Raw genomic sequence first — 20,538 nt, 5'->3', positions numbered from 1 at the left:
CATAGCACTTTACCGAGGGCAACAGCTTGAGACTCTTGTCTCAAAAAAATAAAAATATAAATAAGAAAAAATTGTAAAAGGCACAAAAATCATTAAAAAAAATTCAAGAAACCCTAACTTATATTTACCCATATATACTCAAAATATAATTCTAATTGAATATATCCAAATATTATTAATACTATATGCTTGAAAGGAAATAAAAATTAGCTCTGTAAATATTACATTTTATTTTTAAAAGACATAAACCAGTATCTCCCATACACAAAAGTCATGTGAAAACATCAATACATCAACAATTGCTTTCCACCTCCCAACCTGACATGCTTCCACTAGGAATCCATTCCATTGATATCCCTGAAGTACATTTACAGAGTAAGAAAACAACACCAACTCGTGCCAGCCTGGATTCTAACTTACCCTTCAAAACTCAGCTGAGAAGTCAGCTTTCACTATGAAATCTTCCCCCAAATCAAGTTGACCTTACTATTTTCACTGAACCCTATACACACTGCCAATCCCTATCATACCACATTACAACTACTGATTGTGTAGACTTCAGTTTCTCTACTGTTCTCAGAGGGCAGAGTTGTTCTTATCCATCTTTGTATTCCTGTAACAGTAGTAGGCACTCAAAAAACATTTAATGATTGAGTGGTCAAAAGAATGAATAAACAAGTAAGCACACCTTACTATGTCTTAGTATATTCAACTCTGAGAGCTCTTCATCTTATTCCCAAATTTCTACTGATTTGAGGAGGAGCTCTCTAAACTATCCCATAAATATTTAAAAATTCTAAGATAGTACTTAAGTGTTACTACTGAAAGTCTAAATACAGGAAGTCCTAATTAACTCATTAATGGGCTAAGAAAGGCCCTCCTGACAGTGAACAGTTTAAATCTTACAGGACTTGTTTTGATTTATTTCACATTCAGTTGCCATAGTCCTGGTATTTCTACCTTATAAAGAAGAGTATATTTTGAATATGTCATTTTACAGAAAAACCATGGGGAATAAAAGGTTACACTTTTTGATTTGTCACTTAACCGCTTTTAAATATAAAAAGTTAATGAAAATAGAAAATAATAGGTATAGGTATAGGAAGCCTTATATCCTACTAGAACAATAAGACAAAATTATTTTAAATAACTCTACTAGGTTGGACTCATTTTTTTTAAGCTAATGATGCATGCTCTCCTATGTAATTTGCAAGTTAGGCACAAATTCAGATAATTAACATAATTTAGCTGGTTGCACGGATTCATGCCTCTGATTCCAGCACTTTGGGAGGCTGAGGTGGGAGGATTACTTGAGGCCAGGAGTTTGAGACAAACCCGGGCAACATAGCATGACCCCATCTCTAAAAAAAAAAAAAAAAATTCTAATTTTTTTAAATGTTCATAACAACTTTACTCAGAGTAGCCAAAATCAAAAACAACCCAAACTGATGAATAGATAAACCAAGCAATGAGCCAAACACAAAGGCAACATACTGTGCGACGTCACCAATGAAATGAAAATCTGAAAACTGAACTGTAGTTCAAAACACTGGTGAGTGTTTATCAAGAGCCAGGATGGAAGAAGAGAACTGACTACAAAGGGGCACAAAGGGAACCTTGTGTTGACAGAAATGTTTCAAAGCATGATTGTGGTGTATACATAATTGTACCATTTGTCAAAATTCAGATTATATTCTTAAAATTGATATATTATGTTGTATATTAATCATACTTCAGCTTTTTTAAGTAGATGTTACTGATCATACAACTAATATCTTGAATTCATGGTTTACCAAGCATTTTTCCTTAATCTGTCCCTTAAACCCTATACCAAGGCTCAAAAGCTATATAACTTATACAAAGTCATATAGCTAACAAATGACAGGGCTGGCACTCTAACCCCTTTCCTACATATATCTATCTGTAATAAAGGGAAAACATCATGACTTTCTCTAGTTCAGTGGTTCTCAACTTTCCTAATGCCGCAAACCTTTAATACAGTTCCTGTGGGTCGCGACCCACAGGTTGAGAACCGCTGCTCTAGTTTCTGTGGGCCATGAAAGCAATTTAGTGGATTAGATCACCTTTTTTAACAGAATGAAAAAAAGTGAGGAAACCTGGAAAGGAATAAAAAAAAAAAAAATCAGAGTTCATTACACTTAGAAATGTTAAATATTGGTTATTAAACTTTTGTTATTACTGAAAAGCAGAGAGTTTGGATGTTTGTGTATACTAGGCTACAAAATAAAACGTATTTCTTACTGTGAGCCCTAATCAAATAAAAGTATGAAAACAACTGGGGCAGGCCAAACAAGGAATTACAATAGTAGAGCTGGTCACTGTGAGGTAAACGAAAGGATGTACTGTCATGCAGACAAATGGTTCTAAAGAACAAAGGAGAAAGAGCAAGTGGAAAACAACTGCCAGACTCCAAAAATACCCAGTGCACACTTAGATAGATAATTAAGCATTCTTACATTCTCATTTAATGTTTTCAAACTTATCTTCCCTCATTTTCCCTCCTCCAAACCTTTTCAAAAGGTATAAACAATGGAAGGTTATAAACTAAACAATGATTCCTTCACCTTTATATTACCCTATCACCTGAACTGTACTTTATACACAGAGAATGCTCAGGTGTTTGTAGGACAAACGCCAGTCTATTAACTCTGCCTAGGGACCCTAACACTACAGTAATCCTATATTCTTTAACAAGATAGTGTCTTGTAAAATTCAATTCTGATAGTAACTCAAGTAATAAACTAGAAATGTGAAGTACTTTTGCAGGCCTTTCACAGAACTTAAAGTGATGCATTTTAATATTAATGCTTCCCATATTTCCATTTAGTATTTCTAAAAAATACTGTTATTCAGGGCGGCGCCTGTGGCTCAGTCAGTAAGGCGCCGGCCCCATATACCGAGGGTGGCGGGTTCAAACCCGGCCCCGGCCAAACTGCAACCAAAAAATAGCCGGGCGTTGTGGCGGGCGCCTGTAGTCCCAGCTACTCGGGAGGCTGAGGCAAGAGAATCGCTTAAGCCCAGGAGTTGGAGGTTGCTGTGAGCTGTGTGAGGCCACAGCACTCTACCGAGGGCCATAAAGTGAGACTCTGTCTCTACAAAAGAAAAAAAAAAAAAATACTGTTATTCAAATGTATGACTTCAGCACAAGTCTTATATCCCTTTCTGAAGCTTTGGCCAAATAAGGATAGTCCCATTAAGAAAGTATAAATTAAAAGCACACATGCAATGTATTTGCTATGAGATGGCAAACTTTAATTAGAAAACATATTCCCAGCACATATCAAAGCATCAAAGGAAAATGCTTCCCTGAGCTCTAACACACCAAAAATAGTTTAAAGAGCCCTCAAAATATCTAGCTACCCTTTCACTTCTCACAGCTCTGTATTGATCTATAACGCACATCCCCTGGAAAGCTCAGCTCCAACGGTGTCACACCACCTTTCAGTTCACTTATCAGGAAATATTTTTTAAAGGGGTAAAAAGAAACAGAACTGAATGCAGCAGTTCAACATACTTCATTTTTGATGAAACTCGGCAAAACCCAAGAAGAAAGGAGAGAAATCATAATTAGTCCCGCTTTACAAATAAGTAAATAATCAAATAATTGCTTTGTCACAATCACAGAGCTAAGAAATAGTAAATTCCTATCTTGCAACGACAATCTTCTGATTTTAAATCCAATACTACATCAGTCAATAATGAGTTAGAAAGAATTTAAGGCCGCCATGCATGTTCTCAAGCCTCGACCACAATGGATCCAACTGCCTAACCTAGACTAAACAATGCCTGCCTGTTCCTTTCCTAGCCTGAACCCCTGGCCTACACAGACACAAGCAAAAGCATAAACTCAGAAGAGAACAGTGAGAACAGGGGGACAGCAGTTCAGTCAGCAAGTCCACGTGAGGAGGGGATCAATGAGGAATTCAGGAAAGATGGTCCTGGTACATCTAAAGGAAAGCAGGGGTAAGGAAACATTCAGCGATCCAGACAGGTGGTCTGAAAGACCCACAGCAGGTCCTTGTCGCAGCTTCCACACCCTGTGCAAAAGATAAGATTCCATCTCCAGGAAGTGTGACTAGGGCCAAGCCAGGCCTAGATCTAATATCAGGCAGGTTATCAAAGTAGTGACTCTTTCACTAGTTCAGTTAAATATTAACCATCCTTACTATGTGCCACACAACATTGCCCCTGCCTTCAAAAGGTTCTCACTAGTGAGAAAGACAGAAAATAAATGATTTAGTGGAAAAATAAGCACTGGGCAGTATGGTAACAATCTAAAAGTTTTGACCTTACCATGGCCTGTTGCAATGATGAGGGGAGAGAGGAGAAATGGGAGAAGATAAAGAATTCAAATCTTCAGTGAGGACCCCAATACAGGGCAGAACAACACGGTTTCTAGAATGGGCTATTGAAACCACTCCGTGACTCAGTGTCTACAACTGAAAGATTATGGGTTGGCAGTGTGCAAGAATTGCCATATAGAAGTCATATAGTGAATGTAAGGGCTGCATATGAAAGGGCAAAAAATGCAGTATCCATAAAATATGAACAAACCAAAAATATCATCATACAGTATACTATCCAGCAAGAAAAGTGAATGAAGTACTAATGTCTGCAACAATGTGAATGTACCTTGAAAGTATCATGCTAAGTAAAAGAAGCCGATCACAGAAGACCACATACTATCTAACTCCATTTACATGAAATGTCCAGAAGAGGCAAGTCTACAGAGACAGAAAGTAGACTGGTGGCTGCCTAGCGCTGAGGAAGTGAAGGTAAAGTGGAGAGGGACTATTTACAGACATGAGGTGTCTTTTCATAATGATGAAATGTTCTAAAATTGATTGCAGTGGTGGTTATACATTTCTTGTGAATATACTAAAAAACACTGAATTATACACTTTGGGTAAAATGGATGCTACATGAATTATATATCAAAGATGTAACAAATACACCAATGTACATGCCTGTAAAAGTTCAAACATAAAAACTGAAGATGGCTTTATCATCAGCCTTAAGAAGCACTTGCAGATTAGGTTACATCAGCTCAGTAAAGTGTATGGGATTTGGAGCTACCTGGAACAAGATTCCAGCTACAGCTACACCATTTGCCAACTGGACACGTGGGTAAGATACTTACATAACCTATTTGAGCTTAACTAATATTATCAGATATAAAACAAAAACATCTACCTTGCAGAGTGAAAAGTTACATAATCTAAATAAATGCTGTCTATTGCCACCATTTTCTAAATGTTAGTATATGAAAAGTAAATGTTATCAAAAATTTTTATGTACATATCCTTTTCTTAGTACTATCAGAAGAATAAAACATGTCAACATTTGAGTCCATTTTTTCAAATCATTCATGTCAAGATCTAGGTTTCATTCACCTTTGTAAGTCCATCTTATACTGGTGCATAAAATGGAACTCTGGATATCAGAGGTGCTAAATATTTTTTGAGTGCTTACCATGGTCTAGTTAGTTACTCTGTTTTGTGCTGGGTGAATGATGACGTCGAATTCAAAAAGCAATGAATGGTACATAAAACCAGTGTATGGTGCCCCATGATTGCATTAATGTACACAGCTATGATTTAATAATAAATAAATAAATAGCAGTGAATGGACTGCCACACTTCTTCCTCTATTCAGCAGTGTCCAACCTGCAGCCCACAGCATGCTCTTTTGTGAGGACTTTTTTATCTGGAATGTCAGATATCACAAAAAGTATGCAAGGGGCTATTTTTTTGCTAATCAATTTTCATTAGTGTTTGTGTATTTAATGTGTAGCTCAAGATGACTTACTCTTACAACATGCGGAAGAGAAAGAAAGGCAGATCACCCCTGCAAGTCTATATCATGCTTACATTTTTTTTTTTTTATTGTTGGGGATTCACTGAGGGTACAATAAGCCAGGTTACACTGATTGCATTTGTTAGGTAAATTCCCTCTTGCAATCATGTCTTGCCCCCAGAAGGTGTGGCAGGCAAAAGGCCCCGCCCCCTCCCTCCTTCCCTCTCTCTGCTTTTCCTTACCCCCCATAACCTTAATTGTCATTAATTGTCCTCATACCAAAATTGAGTACATAGGATTCATGCTTCTCCATTCTTGTGATGCTTTACTAAGGATAATGTCTTCTACTTCCATCCAGGTTGATACGAAGGATGTAAAGTATCCATTTTTTTTAATAGCTGAATGGTATTCCATGGTATACATATACCACAGCTTGTTAATCCATTCATGGTTGGCGGGCATTTAAGCTGTTTCCACGTTTTGGCGATTGTAAATTGAGCTACAATAAACAGTCTAGTACAAGTGTCCTTATGATAAGAGGATTTTTTCCCTTCTGGGTAGATGCCCAGTAATGGGATTGCAGGATCAAATGGGAGTACTAGCTTGAGTGCTTTGAGGTTTCTCCATACTTCTGTCCAGAAAGGTTGTACTAGTTTACAGTCCCACCAGCAGTGTAAAAGTGTTCCCTTCTCTCCACATCCATGCCAGCACCTGCAGTTTTGAGATTTTGTGATGTGGGCCGTTCTCACTGGGGTTAGATAGTATCTCAGGGTGCTTTTGATTTGCGTTTCTCTAATATATAGAGATGATGAACATTTTTCGTATGTTTGTTAGCCATTCGTCTGTCTTCTTTAGACAAGGTTCTATTCATGTCTCTTGCCCATTGATATATGGGATTGTTGCCTTTTTTTTTTTTTTTTTTGTAGAGACAGAGTCTCAATGTACCGCCCTCAGGTAGAGTGCTGTGGCGTCACACGGCTCACAGCAACCTCCAACTCTGGGGCCTACGCAATTCTCCTGCCTCAGCCTCCCGAACAGCTGGGACCACAGGTGTGCGCCACAACGCCCGGCTACTTTTTTTTCTGTTGCAGTTTGGCCGGGGCTGGGTCTGAACCCGCCACCCTCGGCACATGGGGCCGGTGCCCTACTCACTGAGCCACAGGCGCCGGGATTGTTGCCTTTTTTCATGTGGATTAATTTGAGTTCTCTATAAATCCTAGTTATCAAGCTTTTGATAGATTCAAAATGTGCAAATATCCTTTCCCATTGTGTAGGTTGTCTCTTTGCTTTAGTTGTTGTCTCCTGAGCTGTACGGAAGCTTTTCAGTTTAATGAAATCCCATTTGCTTATTTTTGTTGTTGTTGCAATTGCCATGGCAGTCTTCTTCATGAAGTCTTTCCCCAGGCCAATATCTTCCAGTGTTTTTCCTAAGCTTTCTTGGAGGATTTTTATTGTTTCATGCCTTAAATTTCAGTCCTTTATCCATCTTGAATCCATTTTTGTGAGTGGGGAAAGGTGTGAGTCCAGATTCAGTCTTTTACATGTAGACATCCAGTTCTCCCAACACCATTTATTGAATAGGGAGTCTTTCCCCGAAGGTATGCTCTTGTTTGGTTTATCGAAGATTAGGTAGTTGTAAGATGTTAGTTTCATTTCCTGGTCTTCTATTTGATTCCAAGTGCCTATGTCTCTATTTTTGTGCCAGTACCATGCTGTCTTGACCATTATGGCTTTATACTAAAGACTAAATCTGGTATGCTGATGCCCCCAGCTTTATTACTAAGAACTGCCTTAGCTAGACAGGGTTTTTTCTGGTTCCATACAAAACACAGAATCATTTTTTCCAAATCTTGAAAGTACGATGTTGGCATTTTTTTTTTTTTTTGGATTTTGGCCGGGGCTAGGTTTGAACCCGCCACCTCTGGCATATGGGACCGGCGCCCTACTCCTTGAGCCACAGGCACCGCCCACGATGTTGGTATTTTGATAGGAATGGCATTGAATAGGTAGATTGCTTTGGGAAGTATAGACATTTTAACAATGTTGATTCTTCCCAGCCATGACCATGATGTGTTCTTCCATTTGTTAATATCCTCTGCTATTTCCTTTCTGAGCATTTTATAATTTTCTTAATATAGGTCCTTCACCTCCTTTGATAGGTATATTCCTAGGTATTTCATTTTCTTTGAAACTATGGTGAAGGGAGTTGTGTCCTTAATTAGCTTCTCATCTTCACTGTTATTGGCGTATACAAAGGCTATTGACTTGTGGACATTGATTTCATATCCTGAAACATTACTGTATTTTTTGATGACTTCTAGGAGTCTTGTGGTTGAGTCTTTGGGGTTCTCTAAGTATAGGATCATGTCGTCAGCAAAGAGGGAGAGTTTGACCTCCTCTCCTCCCATTTGGATTCCCTTGATTTCCTTGTCTTGCCTAATTGTATTGGCTAGAACTTCCAGCACTATGTTGAATAGTAAAGGTGACAGAGGACAACTTTGTCTCTTTCTAGTTCTAAGAGGAAAAGCTTTCAGTTTTACTCCATTCAGTAAAATATTAGCTGTGGGTTTGTCATAGATAGCTTCAATCAGTTTTAGAAATGTGCCACCTATGCCTATACTCTTCAGTGTTCTAGTTAGAAAAGGATGCTGGAATTTATCAAATGCTTTTTCTGCATCTATTCGGAGGATCATATGATCTTTATTTTTGCCTCTGTTAATATGGTGGATAATGTTTATGGACTTGCGTATGTTAAACCAGCCTTGCATCCCTGGGATGAAACCTACTTGATCATGATGAATAACTTTTTTGATGATAAGCTGTAATCTATTGGCTAGGATTTTGTTGAGAATTTTTGCGTCTATATTCATGAGTGAGATTGGTCTGAAATTCTCCTTTTTGGTTGGGTCTTTAACTGGTTTTGGTATCAGGGTGATGTTTGCTTCATAGAATGTGTTGGGGAAGATTCCTTCTTCCTCAATTTTTTGGAATAATTTCTGCAGTACAGGAATAAGCTCTTCATTGAAGGTTTGATAGAATTCTGGTGTGAAGCCATTTGGACCAGGGCATTTTTTGGTTGGAAGATTTTTTATTGTTTCTGCAATCTCAGTGCTTGAAATTGGTCTGTTCAGAAGCTCTATGTCTTCCTGGCTGAGTCTAGGGAGAGGGTGTGATTCCAAATATTGATCCATTTCCTTCACATTGTCAAATTTCTGGGGATAGAGTTTCTGGTAGTATTCAGAGATGATCTCCTATATCTCTGTGGGATTAGTTGTTATTTCCCCTTTATCATTTCTGATTGAGGTTACTAGAGATTTTACTTTTCTATTTCTCGTTAGCCTGGCCAATGGTTTATCTATTTATCTATTTTTTATTTTATCTATTTTATTTATTTTTTTCAAAAAACCAACTCCTTGTTTCATTAATTTTCTGAGATTCTTTTGTTTTCAATTTCATTGATCTCTGATTTGATTTTGGAGATTTCTTTTCTTCTACTGACATTAGGCTTAGATTGTTCTTCTTTTTCCAATTCCATAAGATCTCTTGTGAGATTGTTGATGTGCTCTCTTTCTGTTTTTCGAATGTAGGCATCTAAAGCAATGAATTTTCCTCTCAAAACTGCTTTTGCAGTATCCCACAGGTTTTGGTAGCTTGTGTCTTCATTGTTGTTCTGCTCAAGGAAGTTAATAATTTCCTGTTTTATTTCTTCCTGCACTCATCTGTTATTCAACAGAAAATTGTTTAATTTCCATGTCTTTGTGTGGGGTCGAACGTTTTTGTTAGAGTTGAGTTCCACCTTTAGTGCCTTATGGTCTGAGAAGATACAAGGTAAAATTTCAATTCTTTTGATTCTGTTGATAATTGTTTTGTGTCCCAGAATATGATCAATTTTGGAGAATGTTCCATGGGGTGATGAGAAGAATGTATATTCTTTATCTTTGGGATGGAGTATTCTATATGCGTCTATCAAGCACAGTTGTTCTAGGGTCTCATTTAAATCTCTTATATCTTTGTTTAATTTCTGTTTAGAGGATCTGTCCAGCTCTGTAAGAGGAGTGTTAAAGTCCCCTGTTATGATGGTAGTGTAGGACATCATATTGCTCGGACTGAGTAAGGTCTGTTTCAAGAATCTGGGAGCATTTAAATTGGGTGCATAAATATTTAGAATTGAAACGTCTTCTTGTTGTATTTTTCCCTTGACCAATATAAAGTGACCATCTTTGTCTTTTTTGACTTTAGTTGCATTCAATCCACATGTATCTGAAAATAAGATTGCAACTCCTCTTTTCTTCTTAATTCCATTTGCCTGAAAAATTGTCTTCCAACCCTTGACTCGGAGTTTTAATTTGTCTTTTGAAGCCAGGTGTGTTTCTTGCAGACAGCAAATGGATGGCTTGTGTTTTTTAATCCAGTCAGCCAATCTATGTCTCTTCAGTGGGGAATTCAAGCCATTAACATTTATTGAAATAATTGATAAGTGTGGTAGTATTCTATTCGTCTTATTTGGTGAGAGTCCATTGCTTAGTTTTATCTTTTGCATCAGTGTGGAGGTTAGGTTCTGTCCTTTGATTTCTGAGTTCTTACTTTGCTGCTGATCCATTGTGGTGGTCAGTGTGTAGAACAGGTTGAAGTATTTCCTGTAGAGCTGGTCCTGTTGTGGTGAATTTCCTCAATGTTTGTATATCCATAAATGATTTGATTTCTCCGTCAATTCTCAAGCTTAGCTTAGCAGGGTACAGAATTCTGGGCTGGAAACTGTTCTGTTTAAGTAGATTAAAGGTAGATGACCATTGTCTTCTTGCTTGGAAAGTTTCATTAGAGAAGCCTGCGGTCACTCTGATGGATATGCCCCTGTAGGTCAACTGGCACTTACACCTGGCAGCTTGCAGAATCTTTTCTTTTGTCTTGACTTTGGACAGGTTCATCACAATGTGTCTTGGAGAAGCTCGGTTAGAGTTGAGGCGACCTGGGGTCCGATAGCCCTCTGAAAGCAGTGTGTCAGAATCTTTGGTGATATTTGGGAAATTTTCTTTTATAATATTCTCTAGTATGGCTTCCATTCCTCTGGGGCATTCTTCTTCCCCTTCTGGGATTCCTATAACTCACATGTTGGAACGCTTCATAAAGTCCCATAATTCTGACAGTAAACGTTCTGCTTTCTCTCTCTTCTTTTCTGCCTCTTTTACTATCTGAGTTATCTCAAGAACTTTGTCTTCTACCTCTGAAATTCTTTCTTCTGCATGGTCTGACCTGTTGCTGATACTTTCCATTGCATCTTTAAGTTCCCTAATTGACTGCTTCAGTTCCTTCAGCTCTGCTATATCCTTTCTATATTCTTCATATCGTTCATCTCTTATTTGATTCTGTTTTTGGATTTCCTTTTGGTTGTTTTCCACATTAGCAGTTTCCTTCATTGTTTCCATCATTTCCTTCATTGTTTTCATCATGTGTATTCTAAATTCCCTTTCTGTCATTCCTAACATTTCTTTATAGGTGCAATCATCTGCAGTAGCTACCTCATGGTCCCTTGGATGGGTTGTTCTGAACTGGTTCTTCATGTTGCCTGGAGTTTTCTGCTGATTTTTCCTCATGAGTGATTTCTTTTATCTGTTTCCTTGCCCTTATTTTCCTTTCACTTCCTCTTGCTCTTTAAGCTCCCGTGCAGCTGTCAGCGGGATTAGGCCAATTGAACGCACGCGACCACCTGCCAGTTTTCCACTGTTTTTGTCCTCCTCTTGGGATCCAGAAGTCTATCGCTGACTCCCTGTATCCTCAAAGGGATGATTATAGGCAGATCCTACCAGCCAGAGATGCCTGGAGTCTTATCTCCCCAGACTCACGGTGCCCAGATGCAAGGAAGCTGTTAGTCGGCCACCATCTTGCTCTCCTCCAACCATGCTTACGTATTTTTGATGTAATTGTTTATTTGGGTTTGTTGTTGCTGTTGCTGTTGCTGTTATTCCTTTGTCATTAACCACGAGTTACATTCAAAAATATGTTTCCCAGAAAACCTTACTTGACTATGCAAAGATTTGTAATTTCTCAGAAAAAGTTGACTATGCAAGGAGCATATATACACCTGTGTGTCTCTGTAGTGTTAATCACTTTTAAGAAGCTCCATTATTTTCAACATGAAGAATACATGGAAAAGTATGCCGAGTTTTGTCATTTTTAAGCAAAAATTTTAAAAATATATGTACAATATTTTAATCTGGTTTACTTTAATTAGCAACTACATATTTCTGAGAAGCTGACAAATCTTTATCTATTTTTTCTACCTCTTTCTGAAGTATACAATTCATTCCCAAAGAATGAAAGCTGATTTGAATAACTCAGTTGACTAACAATTTGGTTTTTTTTGGTTTTGTTTTTTTTTTTTTTTGTAGAGACAGAGTCTCACTTTATGGCCCTCGGTAGAGTGCCGTGGCCTCACACAGCTCACCGCAACCTCCAACTCCTGGGCTTAAGCGATTCTCTTGCCTCAGCCTCCCGAGCAGCTGGGACTACAGGTGCCTGCCACAATGCCCGGCTATTTTTTTGGTTGCAGTTTGGCTGGGGCCGGGTTTGAACCCGCCACCCTCGGTATATGGGGCCGGCGCCCTACCGACTGAGCCACAGGCGCCGCCCCTGACTAACAATTTGTAATTAAACAAATTTTTTAAATTAACATATCAACTATTCCTTTTCACAACTTTAAAACAACAATTTAAGGTATTTTACCAGTTCTGTGTCTTATTTTTGCAGTGTAAAAATAGTACATTTCCAATCCATGCAGCTTTTAGCAATTTAAAAGGTGTTAGCATAGCATGCTATCAACAGTGGTTAATTAAAATTCATAACAAAGGAAATGTTGAGGATAACCTTACCATATCATCTGTCAGTGTCCTAATATTTAAATGCTGCAAATGAAAAAAACCAAGCATATCAGTAATTTATAATAGCTTTTTTTAAATTTTATTTAATAGGGTACATTCAAAATTCTTGAATGCTAACTTGAATGTAATTAAATTTCTGACAGTCTAATAAAAATGCATTATATATTGTTTTAATCTCTTTCCCAAAAAGATGGACAAAATTTACCCTGCTTGAAGTTTCAAACATTTACTAAAATTTATTGACTTTCTAAACCTCACAAACTAAAAACTTAACTGTGAGACAATAAATATATTCTCCCAATTAATAGTATTAATTACCATTAAGTATAGTAAGTTAGAACACAATTGATATAAGACTTAAATGATTTTCAGAAAATTTTTCAAATAATAAAATGGTGAAACTTTAAAGTTATCATTAGTATGCAGCATAATAGATAATGAAGTACTTTGATGGCTTAATTAACTTAAACAATTCTAGTAACGAAGAAAAATGTACTAGAATATCTATTTGCATCTTTAACATCAGTTTGATTTATCACCAGTGGTGACAGTAGACACTTTTCAATTTCATTGCTAGTTTCAAGAACTCTTTTGCTGATTTCCTTGCTAGACAAACATAAGACCACTTTAAAAAGTGAATAAATTAGTTTCCTGCAAGTGCAATTCAAAAGAAAAAATAATTATTTAGAAAAAAACAATCACAGAAATCTAAGTTTTATAAATCTCAGAGTAGGGCAAGGTTTTGTATTCAAGGAGCTGGATTCAATCACCAGTTCTCTTTCCTCTTATTCATTGGCACATTAGATCCTTACAAGGACAGAGACAGGATCAAACACATTTTCTAAATAGGAAAACAGGTCTATTCTTCTATAAATACAAAAGGACAGGTGTTAACAATTATCACCTAACAGAATAATTGATTTAACCTAACAGTTAAATTTAACATTTATTGAACAGAATGAGATTAACATTCATGTTTGTGTCCTCAACTATACTTTCATGCTTATGAATCTATCTCAGTGATAATCCAGATTAAAAATGTATACACTGCAAATCACTATCCCAGATTCTCCTCCCCCATTCTTTTACCAAAATGTCCCTTTCTAGCGCAAAGGAACAAAGTAACTGGAGGAACCTAAAATGAACTTTGCATATGCCAAAGAGAATGTGGCCAAATGAAGGACCAAGAGCCTGCCACTAGGTTAGAGACTGAACTGCCTGTTGAGTTAGAACTACCTACTTTCACCTGGGAAAAAGGAAGTAACCATAATGGATAAAGTCTAAGGCAGTGGGTTTTCAACCTTCCTAATGCCACAACCCTTTAATACAATTCCTGTGGGTTGTGTGACCCACAGGTTAAGAACTGCTGCTCTATGGGTTAATATCTAATAGTAGGCTATAAAATTTGGTTTTTATCAATACCATCGTCAGCCTCTAAAACTAATAAGTGATTCCTCCTATGCTTCTTATGAGTGAGTGTGATCCTGAGCAGGCACTTAGGGCGAGAGTGTCATCCAGAGATCATTACTAAAATTAAACCCAAAACTACAGGGCGCTCAAGTTTGCAGAGGAAAGAGCTAAGGAAATGCCTGTGTGGGGCTTCCATCCTATGACTGCTTGCTATATGTGTGCCTTCCTGCCAACAGAGATTTCCAGCCCATTGCACTTGGTTAACCACATCTCTCTCTTTTCTTATTCTACAATCAGAAGTATCGCCCCAATAACAATTCATTGCACTCTTGAAAGGGGTCATTTCAAGCGTCTGTGACAAGAAAATAAGAGAATAGACAACTTCTGACACAATAGCATGCCAAGGCCTAATGCTTAAAAAGTACAAGCAAAGAAAGTATAAAGCTGAAATCTTATTAGAATAGTATGCCACAAAAAGAGAAAACATCTACTTACACAAATGAAATACTCCCAAAGAGCAGTTTAAGTTCCTTCAGAAAATGTTATAAAAGTGATGTTTAAAAAAAAAGAAAAAGAAAATGAAGAGACAATGAAAATAGACCATCAATTTTATTGGGGCCCGTGCAAGATTTATGTTCTAAAAACTGAATAGAAGATACAGAAACTAAAAATACCAGCTAGAAAAATAGGAAATATAAATTTCTTGATGTAAAATCCAGAAAATATAAACATCTCAGAGAAACATTTTTATATACCTTCAAAGACCTAAAATTAAACAACCTTTTAAATCAGAGTGGGACTCACAATTTTCAGGAAAAAAGAGTAGACATTCCTGGTCAAAAACAAAGCAACACATGGTTTGATTGTGTTGGTCACAGTTTTTGTTTGTTTGTTTGTTAGTTTTTGAGGCAGAGTCTCACTTTGTTGCTCTGGGTAGAGTGCTGTTGCATCATAGCTCACAGCAACCTCAAACTCTTAAGCTCAGGTGATCCCCCTACCCTTCCTGAGTAGATGGGACAGCAGATGCCTGCCACAATCCCCAGCTACTTTTAGAGACGGGTCTCGCTCTTGCTTAGGCTAGTCTCAAACTACTAAGGCTTTCTTATTAAGGTTCTGGCAGCACCACTCACTTGCATGTTGAGAACAGAAACCTGGACATCACCTTTGAATTTAACTTCTTTCACACCTCCCATCCACGCTATCAGCAAGTCCTATTTGCTCTGTATTCAAATTTTGCTTTCATATTGAGAAATATATCATCCTCAATGTCTTATGCCAGGATGCTATCAAGTTTCACTCTCACTTTTTTTGGGTAGAGATAGGAGTCTTTGCTTTGTTGTCCAGGCTAGTCTAGAATTTCTGGGCTCAAGGGAGCCTCATAGTTTTATACTTATAGTCTTAAACTACCTCACGGAATGTCTAGTGGTTTTTTTGCCAATTAAATTGCTAGAGTCTTGCCATATTTTTTAAAATTATATAAGCATGTACATAAGCCAGTTACAACTTATATGTATTGATAAACACAATGTTTCATAAAACAAAAAAAGTTATGAAACACAACGGAATTATAATGTAAGGGTAGCCTGCAGGAAAAAATAAGAAAATTCAAAGGTATGAAAAAGTTGTGGAAAGGAAAACAGAGACTGACAGAAAAGAAAAATGCTAAGGTCAAGTACATTATTCATTCTTTCTCTTCTGGAGAACACTTAACTATCAATTCTTACCACCAGCAAGAGAAGTCAGTGGGAGAGGAAATGACAGCAAATTCAAGGGCCCATAAAGAAGTGGAGATATTGACTATCAGAGTAAACAGCTGGAAATCAGATCTGAGAATGTTTCTCTATCAAAACAATAAAGTCAGGTCAGAATAGGTTTCATTTCAAGATTTAGCTTTCTGAAGAATAGAGATTACATGGTTACTTGTTTACACACATACAACCAAAAAAAAAACCCCTAGAGACACATTAGCATTAAAAAATCAGAATGGATCTAAGCACTAGTAATCTCCTAAAAACAGGAATATTCAATCATGGTCTACCTCAAACACAACAGAAAAATCAAGAAATAAACACTAAATACCTAGTGAAAAAATATTAAGTGGTACTCATTTGTAGGGTGTTGGAATGTTAATATAAATTCAAGCTCATGATTAAAAAGTTTATATTATCTCAAGATCCTGACTGTTTCACTTATATATTTATAAAATAGAGACTATGCATTAAATTGAAATTGCTGGGGGAGGAGGGTGGAGGGGAAGAGAGAACAACTGACATAAAATCCTCAGATAATTCTGCAGGGTTTTAGTCTTATTTCTACAGATACAAAACTAGAAGGGTAACATCCTTAATTAAAATAAGAAAAAACTTTATAACACAAAAATATTGCTTTCATAGTGGTACTTGAGGTACTATTTAAATGTTTGGTTAACTTAACCAACACACTTAAAAAAATGAAGTACTTCTGTTTTATAGCCACCAGCAACACTTTTTACTATCTTCCTGTTCAGGAAAATAGGAACTGCACACATCAATCCAGTTCATGAGTAACCTTTGCTGACATGCACTCCAAGAAGGAAATAGAAACATAAAATCAACTATTAAATGGAAGCAACTAAAGAACACCTTTAAAAACAACCTGATAGCAACCTTTCGGGTCATATTTACCCACCCTCCCCAAAAAAAGGTTAAAAGAATACAGTCTTAGATGTGTACTAAATCTCACACCTAAATATGACTTTGTGAACCTTTACTTGTATTACCCGCCTATGATTCCATAGGTGTTGTCAATGCTTTATGGAACTGGGATAGAATAAAACTGGTGATAATATTGATAAACAGTTCTGTCCGCAGGATCACTAGTAATTGGCTAAGGTGTGGTATTAAAGTACACTAGGGCTCTTTTCCTAAACCAAAAACTCATCCTTCTTCCTGTGGTCCTATTTCTCAACTTGGTAATTCTATTTTCTCCCTAAAAAGCAAGGAGTGCCACATATGGATAGATAACAATGTTTTCAGCTAATGACAGTTCCTAGGATGAATGGTCAAGAGGGTCACTCTGGAATTGAAAGAGGGAAAGGACAAAAAAGCCTCTATAGATTTTTCTTTAAAAGAACATAGGATTTGGGGGGGAGTAGAAATACAGAACACAGGTCTCTATGTTCCCATTTAAGCAATGCATCAAAACTTTTATTGAAGATAGTGCATGCTATCAAAAAATAGATTTAGAGCTTTGAGAGCTCTGTAATAAATGCTGTGAATATGAAGAGGTAACTGAAACAGTTACCCCAGTAACTTAGTTTACAAGTATAGTAAAATTATAACACACAAAGCAAAATACAAACCCTAGACATCTACACACAATGAAAAAGATTCTAAGCTGGAGCCCAAGACTTTCAGCAAATGTATGTTTTTTCCTTTTGGTTACCATACACGGGTTATTACAAAAGTTTTGAGATACACAAAAAGCAAGAAACATAATATCCACAGGTATGGAAACAAATGAAGCCATCACAGCAATACTGATAAGCTAAGCAAGTTGAAACTTGCAAAGACCAATCAGAAAGGACACTGTGCACTGTGTTTCTTGGAAGTGAAATAATAGACCATAACAGACTCTGTCTCAAAACTTTCGTAGTGATCCACATATTTGAATGAGCAAGCCAGCAGAGCAAAGATCTGTCCATTGATGTCATTAGGAACGTAACAGCCACCATCAGAGGTCTAGCTAGCAGGCATAGATCAATTTGTTATAGTCATCAGAGCCAAGTACATAGTAATTTTTCTTTTTTTTTTTTTTTTTTTTTTTTGAGACAGAGCCTCAAGCTGTCGTCCTGGGTAGAGTGCTGTGGCATCTCAGCTCACAGCAACCTCCAACTCCTGGGCTCAGGTGATTCTCCTGCCTCCGCCTCCCAAGTAGCTGGGACTACAGGCGCCTGCCACAACGCCCAGCTATTTTTTGGTTCCAGCCATCATTGTTGTTTGGTTGGCCTGGGCTGGATTCGAACCCGCCAGCTCAGGTGTATATGGTTGGCGCCTTAGCTGCTTGAGCCACAGACTTTAAATAACCTTTGATTGATACAAGTTTTCCTCTTATCAGCAAGAGGAAAACCTGTAGGATTAAACCCTCCAAATGCACTTGACTTAAGACACAATTTTTGCGAACTGGACCCTCTAGACTGGAATCACAAGACTTCCTTTAAAAAACAGATTATAGGACTTCAACCTCCAAAGATTCTGATTCGGTAGGTCTAAGGTGGGACTTGGGAACCTGCATGCTCAAGTCGCCATGTTTATAAAGATGCTGCAGCATGCCCAGGACCACTAGAGAAGCCCCACTTCACATTCCTCCGCTGTCCACCATTAAACAGTCCCTCAGCCTACATATACATATATGAATTCTCATCACGTGGCTCACTTTAAAGGTGGATGTCCCTGAAATTAGCCACATAAAGATTACAGACAAGTACAAGAGGATTTCAAAGAAAGATAGGGAGCTAGCAGAGTTGACACAAGTTTTACTGCTATGAAGTGACAGACACCAATTAGTATTAAGAAAATCCAACAATCTGTGGTATGTAGTATGAATTACTAATTGCAGTATTTATTCAAATGCTTAGTCTATCTCTAAGGTAAAATCATTCAGTCTCGTAAGCATATATTTAGTACCTTAATACTGAAGATTGTTCATTATATCAAACCACAACATGACACTATTTGTTTGACAAAATAAGAACAAGTTACTGACCAACACAGTGATGTCATACTTTAAGGAGAAAAAGCGAAGATTGCTCTTAATCATAATCTGTCACTGATAATAATATGTTAAAGCATTATTTACGTTTTTGTTTTAAAATCCAGATTATTCCTTTCCACCAATAACTTACAAATATGTACTTCAACCTAATAACATTTCTAGTCCACACACCTGTGTTTGCCTTAAAGTCAACACCAGTTATAAACACTGTGGAAATGTATAGTATTACTACTAATGATGACACTAAACACACCTCCAGTGTATCTAAGGATCATCTTCCCAGCAACTACACAACATACATAAATGTGAAAATATACTTCTTCAAGGGCTCCAGATTTAACATCTAAGAAAGGTCCAAAAATAACATGAAGCTTTCAAAGCAGTGAGGATAAGAGTAGAGCTGGTTCCTTGATACTGTACTAAAGAAAACCTTCTTAAGTTGATAGCTCATTGTGTGGTTTTTCAGTCTGAGGTGGAGAAAAGTAACAAAGGAGACGTTAAGAACAGGTGAGCATTAGGAAAAGCTCTGCAGCATGTTTTAAATTGTTCATTTTTTTCAAAAGGGTAATTCTGCCAGCCTCAGAAAGACAAACACACCGCCCATTTTCCAAGGCTTCTCTCTGTCATTCACCCAAGAATCCAGACCTCCTTTCTCCATAATTCCATCTTTGTGAGAGGAGTCATGAAGAAAGAACCATTTCAGGAGAAGGCATCATTCAACTGTCTACAGAATTTGAGAGAAAATATTCATTGGTGTGAGAACACAAGGTTTTCAAACGATCAAAAGGTACAAAATACGTGACAGGAAATGATTGCCTTTCTAGAAAAACCAATTATCAAATCATGGCTTAGAACTCTAACCTAGATTACACATCACAGCAGTGTACTTAACAAGCCATTTTTCATTCTAACATAACTCTAGAGTTCTTTTTCCTTCAATGTTGAGGTAAAATTAAAGAGAAAATCCAATGGCTAATTCCAGTAATACAGTCTTAATACCTATTTTAGGATGTTCTCTTCAGCTGCTCCAGTTCTTTTTACCCATACTAACAGATCAAAAACTCTTCTGTATTATATCCAGGGAAAAGTGATTCAAATCATTGAACCACTTCAAAACAGCTTTGGTTCTAGGTTATGAGGATCCAAGACCTTTTTCATTGTCTGGAGAAGACTGAAAAGCACTCAACGTATTTGCTATAGAGACATTTAAAATGGCCCCAGCTTCCACAATCACCTTGAAGCTTACCCGAATTAAATTACTTCTAAGCATGCCTAGCCTTGCAGTGATCTTGTCTAAGACACAAATTTAGACTGGACAGTCCTGAGGTTAATATGGTGCCACTCATTATTTCACATATATTTGAGGAGGATTTTGCTTACATTTCAGCGTCACCATAAGGAAAAGAAATTTGGCTAAACCTTTTTCATGAACAGTTTGGTAAAATAAATCCCATGTTCACACTTTAATTTTATCAGTCTACTTCTACAGTCTATACTCCAGAAATAAGAAATACAAGCAAAGGTTCATATACAAATATGTATCACCAAAGCATTACTTTAAATAGGTAGAATTTTAATCAACTCAACATTTTCCAAAATATGGGAAAGATTAAATAAATCACAGTCCTGCCATATGCACTACAATGTCATAAAAAAATGTTTACAACATAATGATACATGAAAA

General features: G+C 37.2%; 1 protein-coding gene across 1 annotated transcript in view; it reads right to left on the bottom strand.

Moving 5' to 3' along the window:
- Window positions 1-20,538, bottom strand: part of DIAPH3 (diaphanous related formin 3) — a 578,378-nt gene that overhangs the window by 536,399 nt on the left and 21,441 nt on the right. Inside the window, exon 2 of the mRNA XM_053563890.1 lies at window positions 12,684-12,716. Coding sequence (XP_053419865.1) covers window positions 12,684-12,716 — 33 coding nt within the window. The remainder of the gene's footprint in view (window positions 1-12,683; window positions 12,717-20,538) is intronic.

This window comes from Nycticebus coucang, chromosome 15 (genome assembly GCF_027406575.1).
Source record: "Nycticebus coucang isolate mNycCou1 chromosome 15, mNycCou1.pri, whole genome shotgun sequence".
Lineage (NCBI taxonomy): Eukaryota > Metazoa > Chordata > Mammalia > Primates > Lorisidae > Nycticebus > Nycticebus coucang.
The sequence above is the reverse complement of the archived record's forward strand: the minus strand, read 5'-3'. Positions and strand labels throughout refer to the sequence as shown.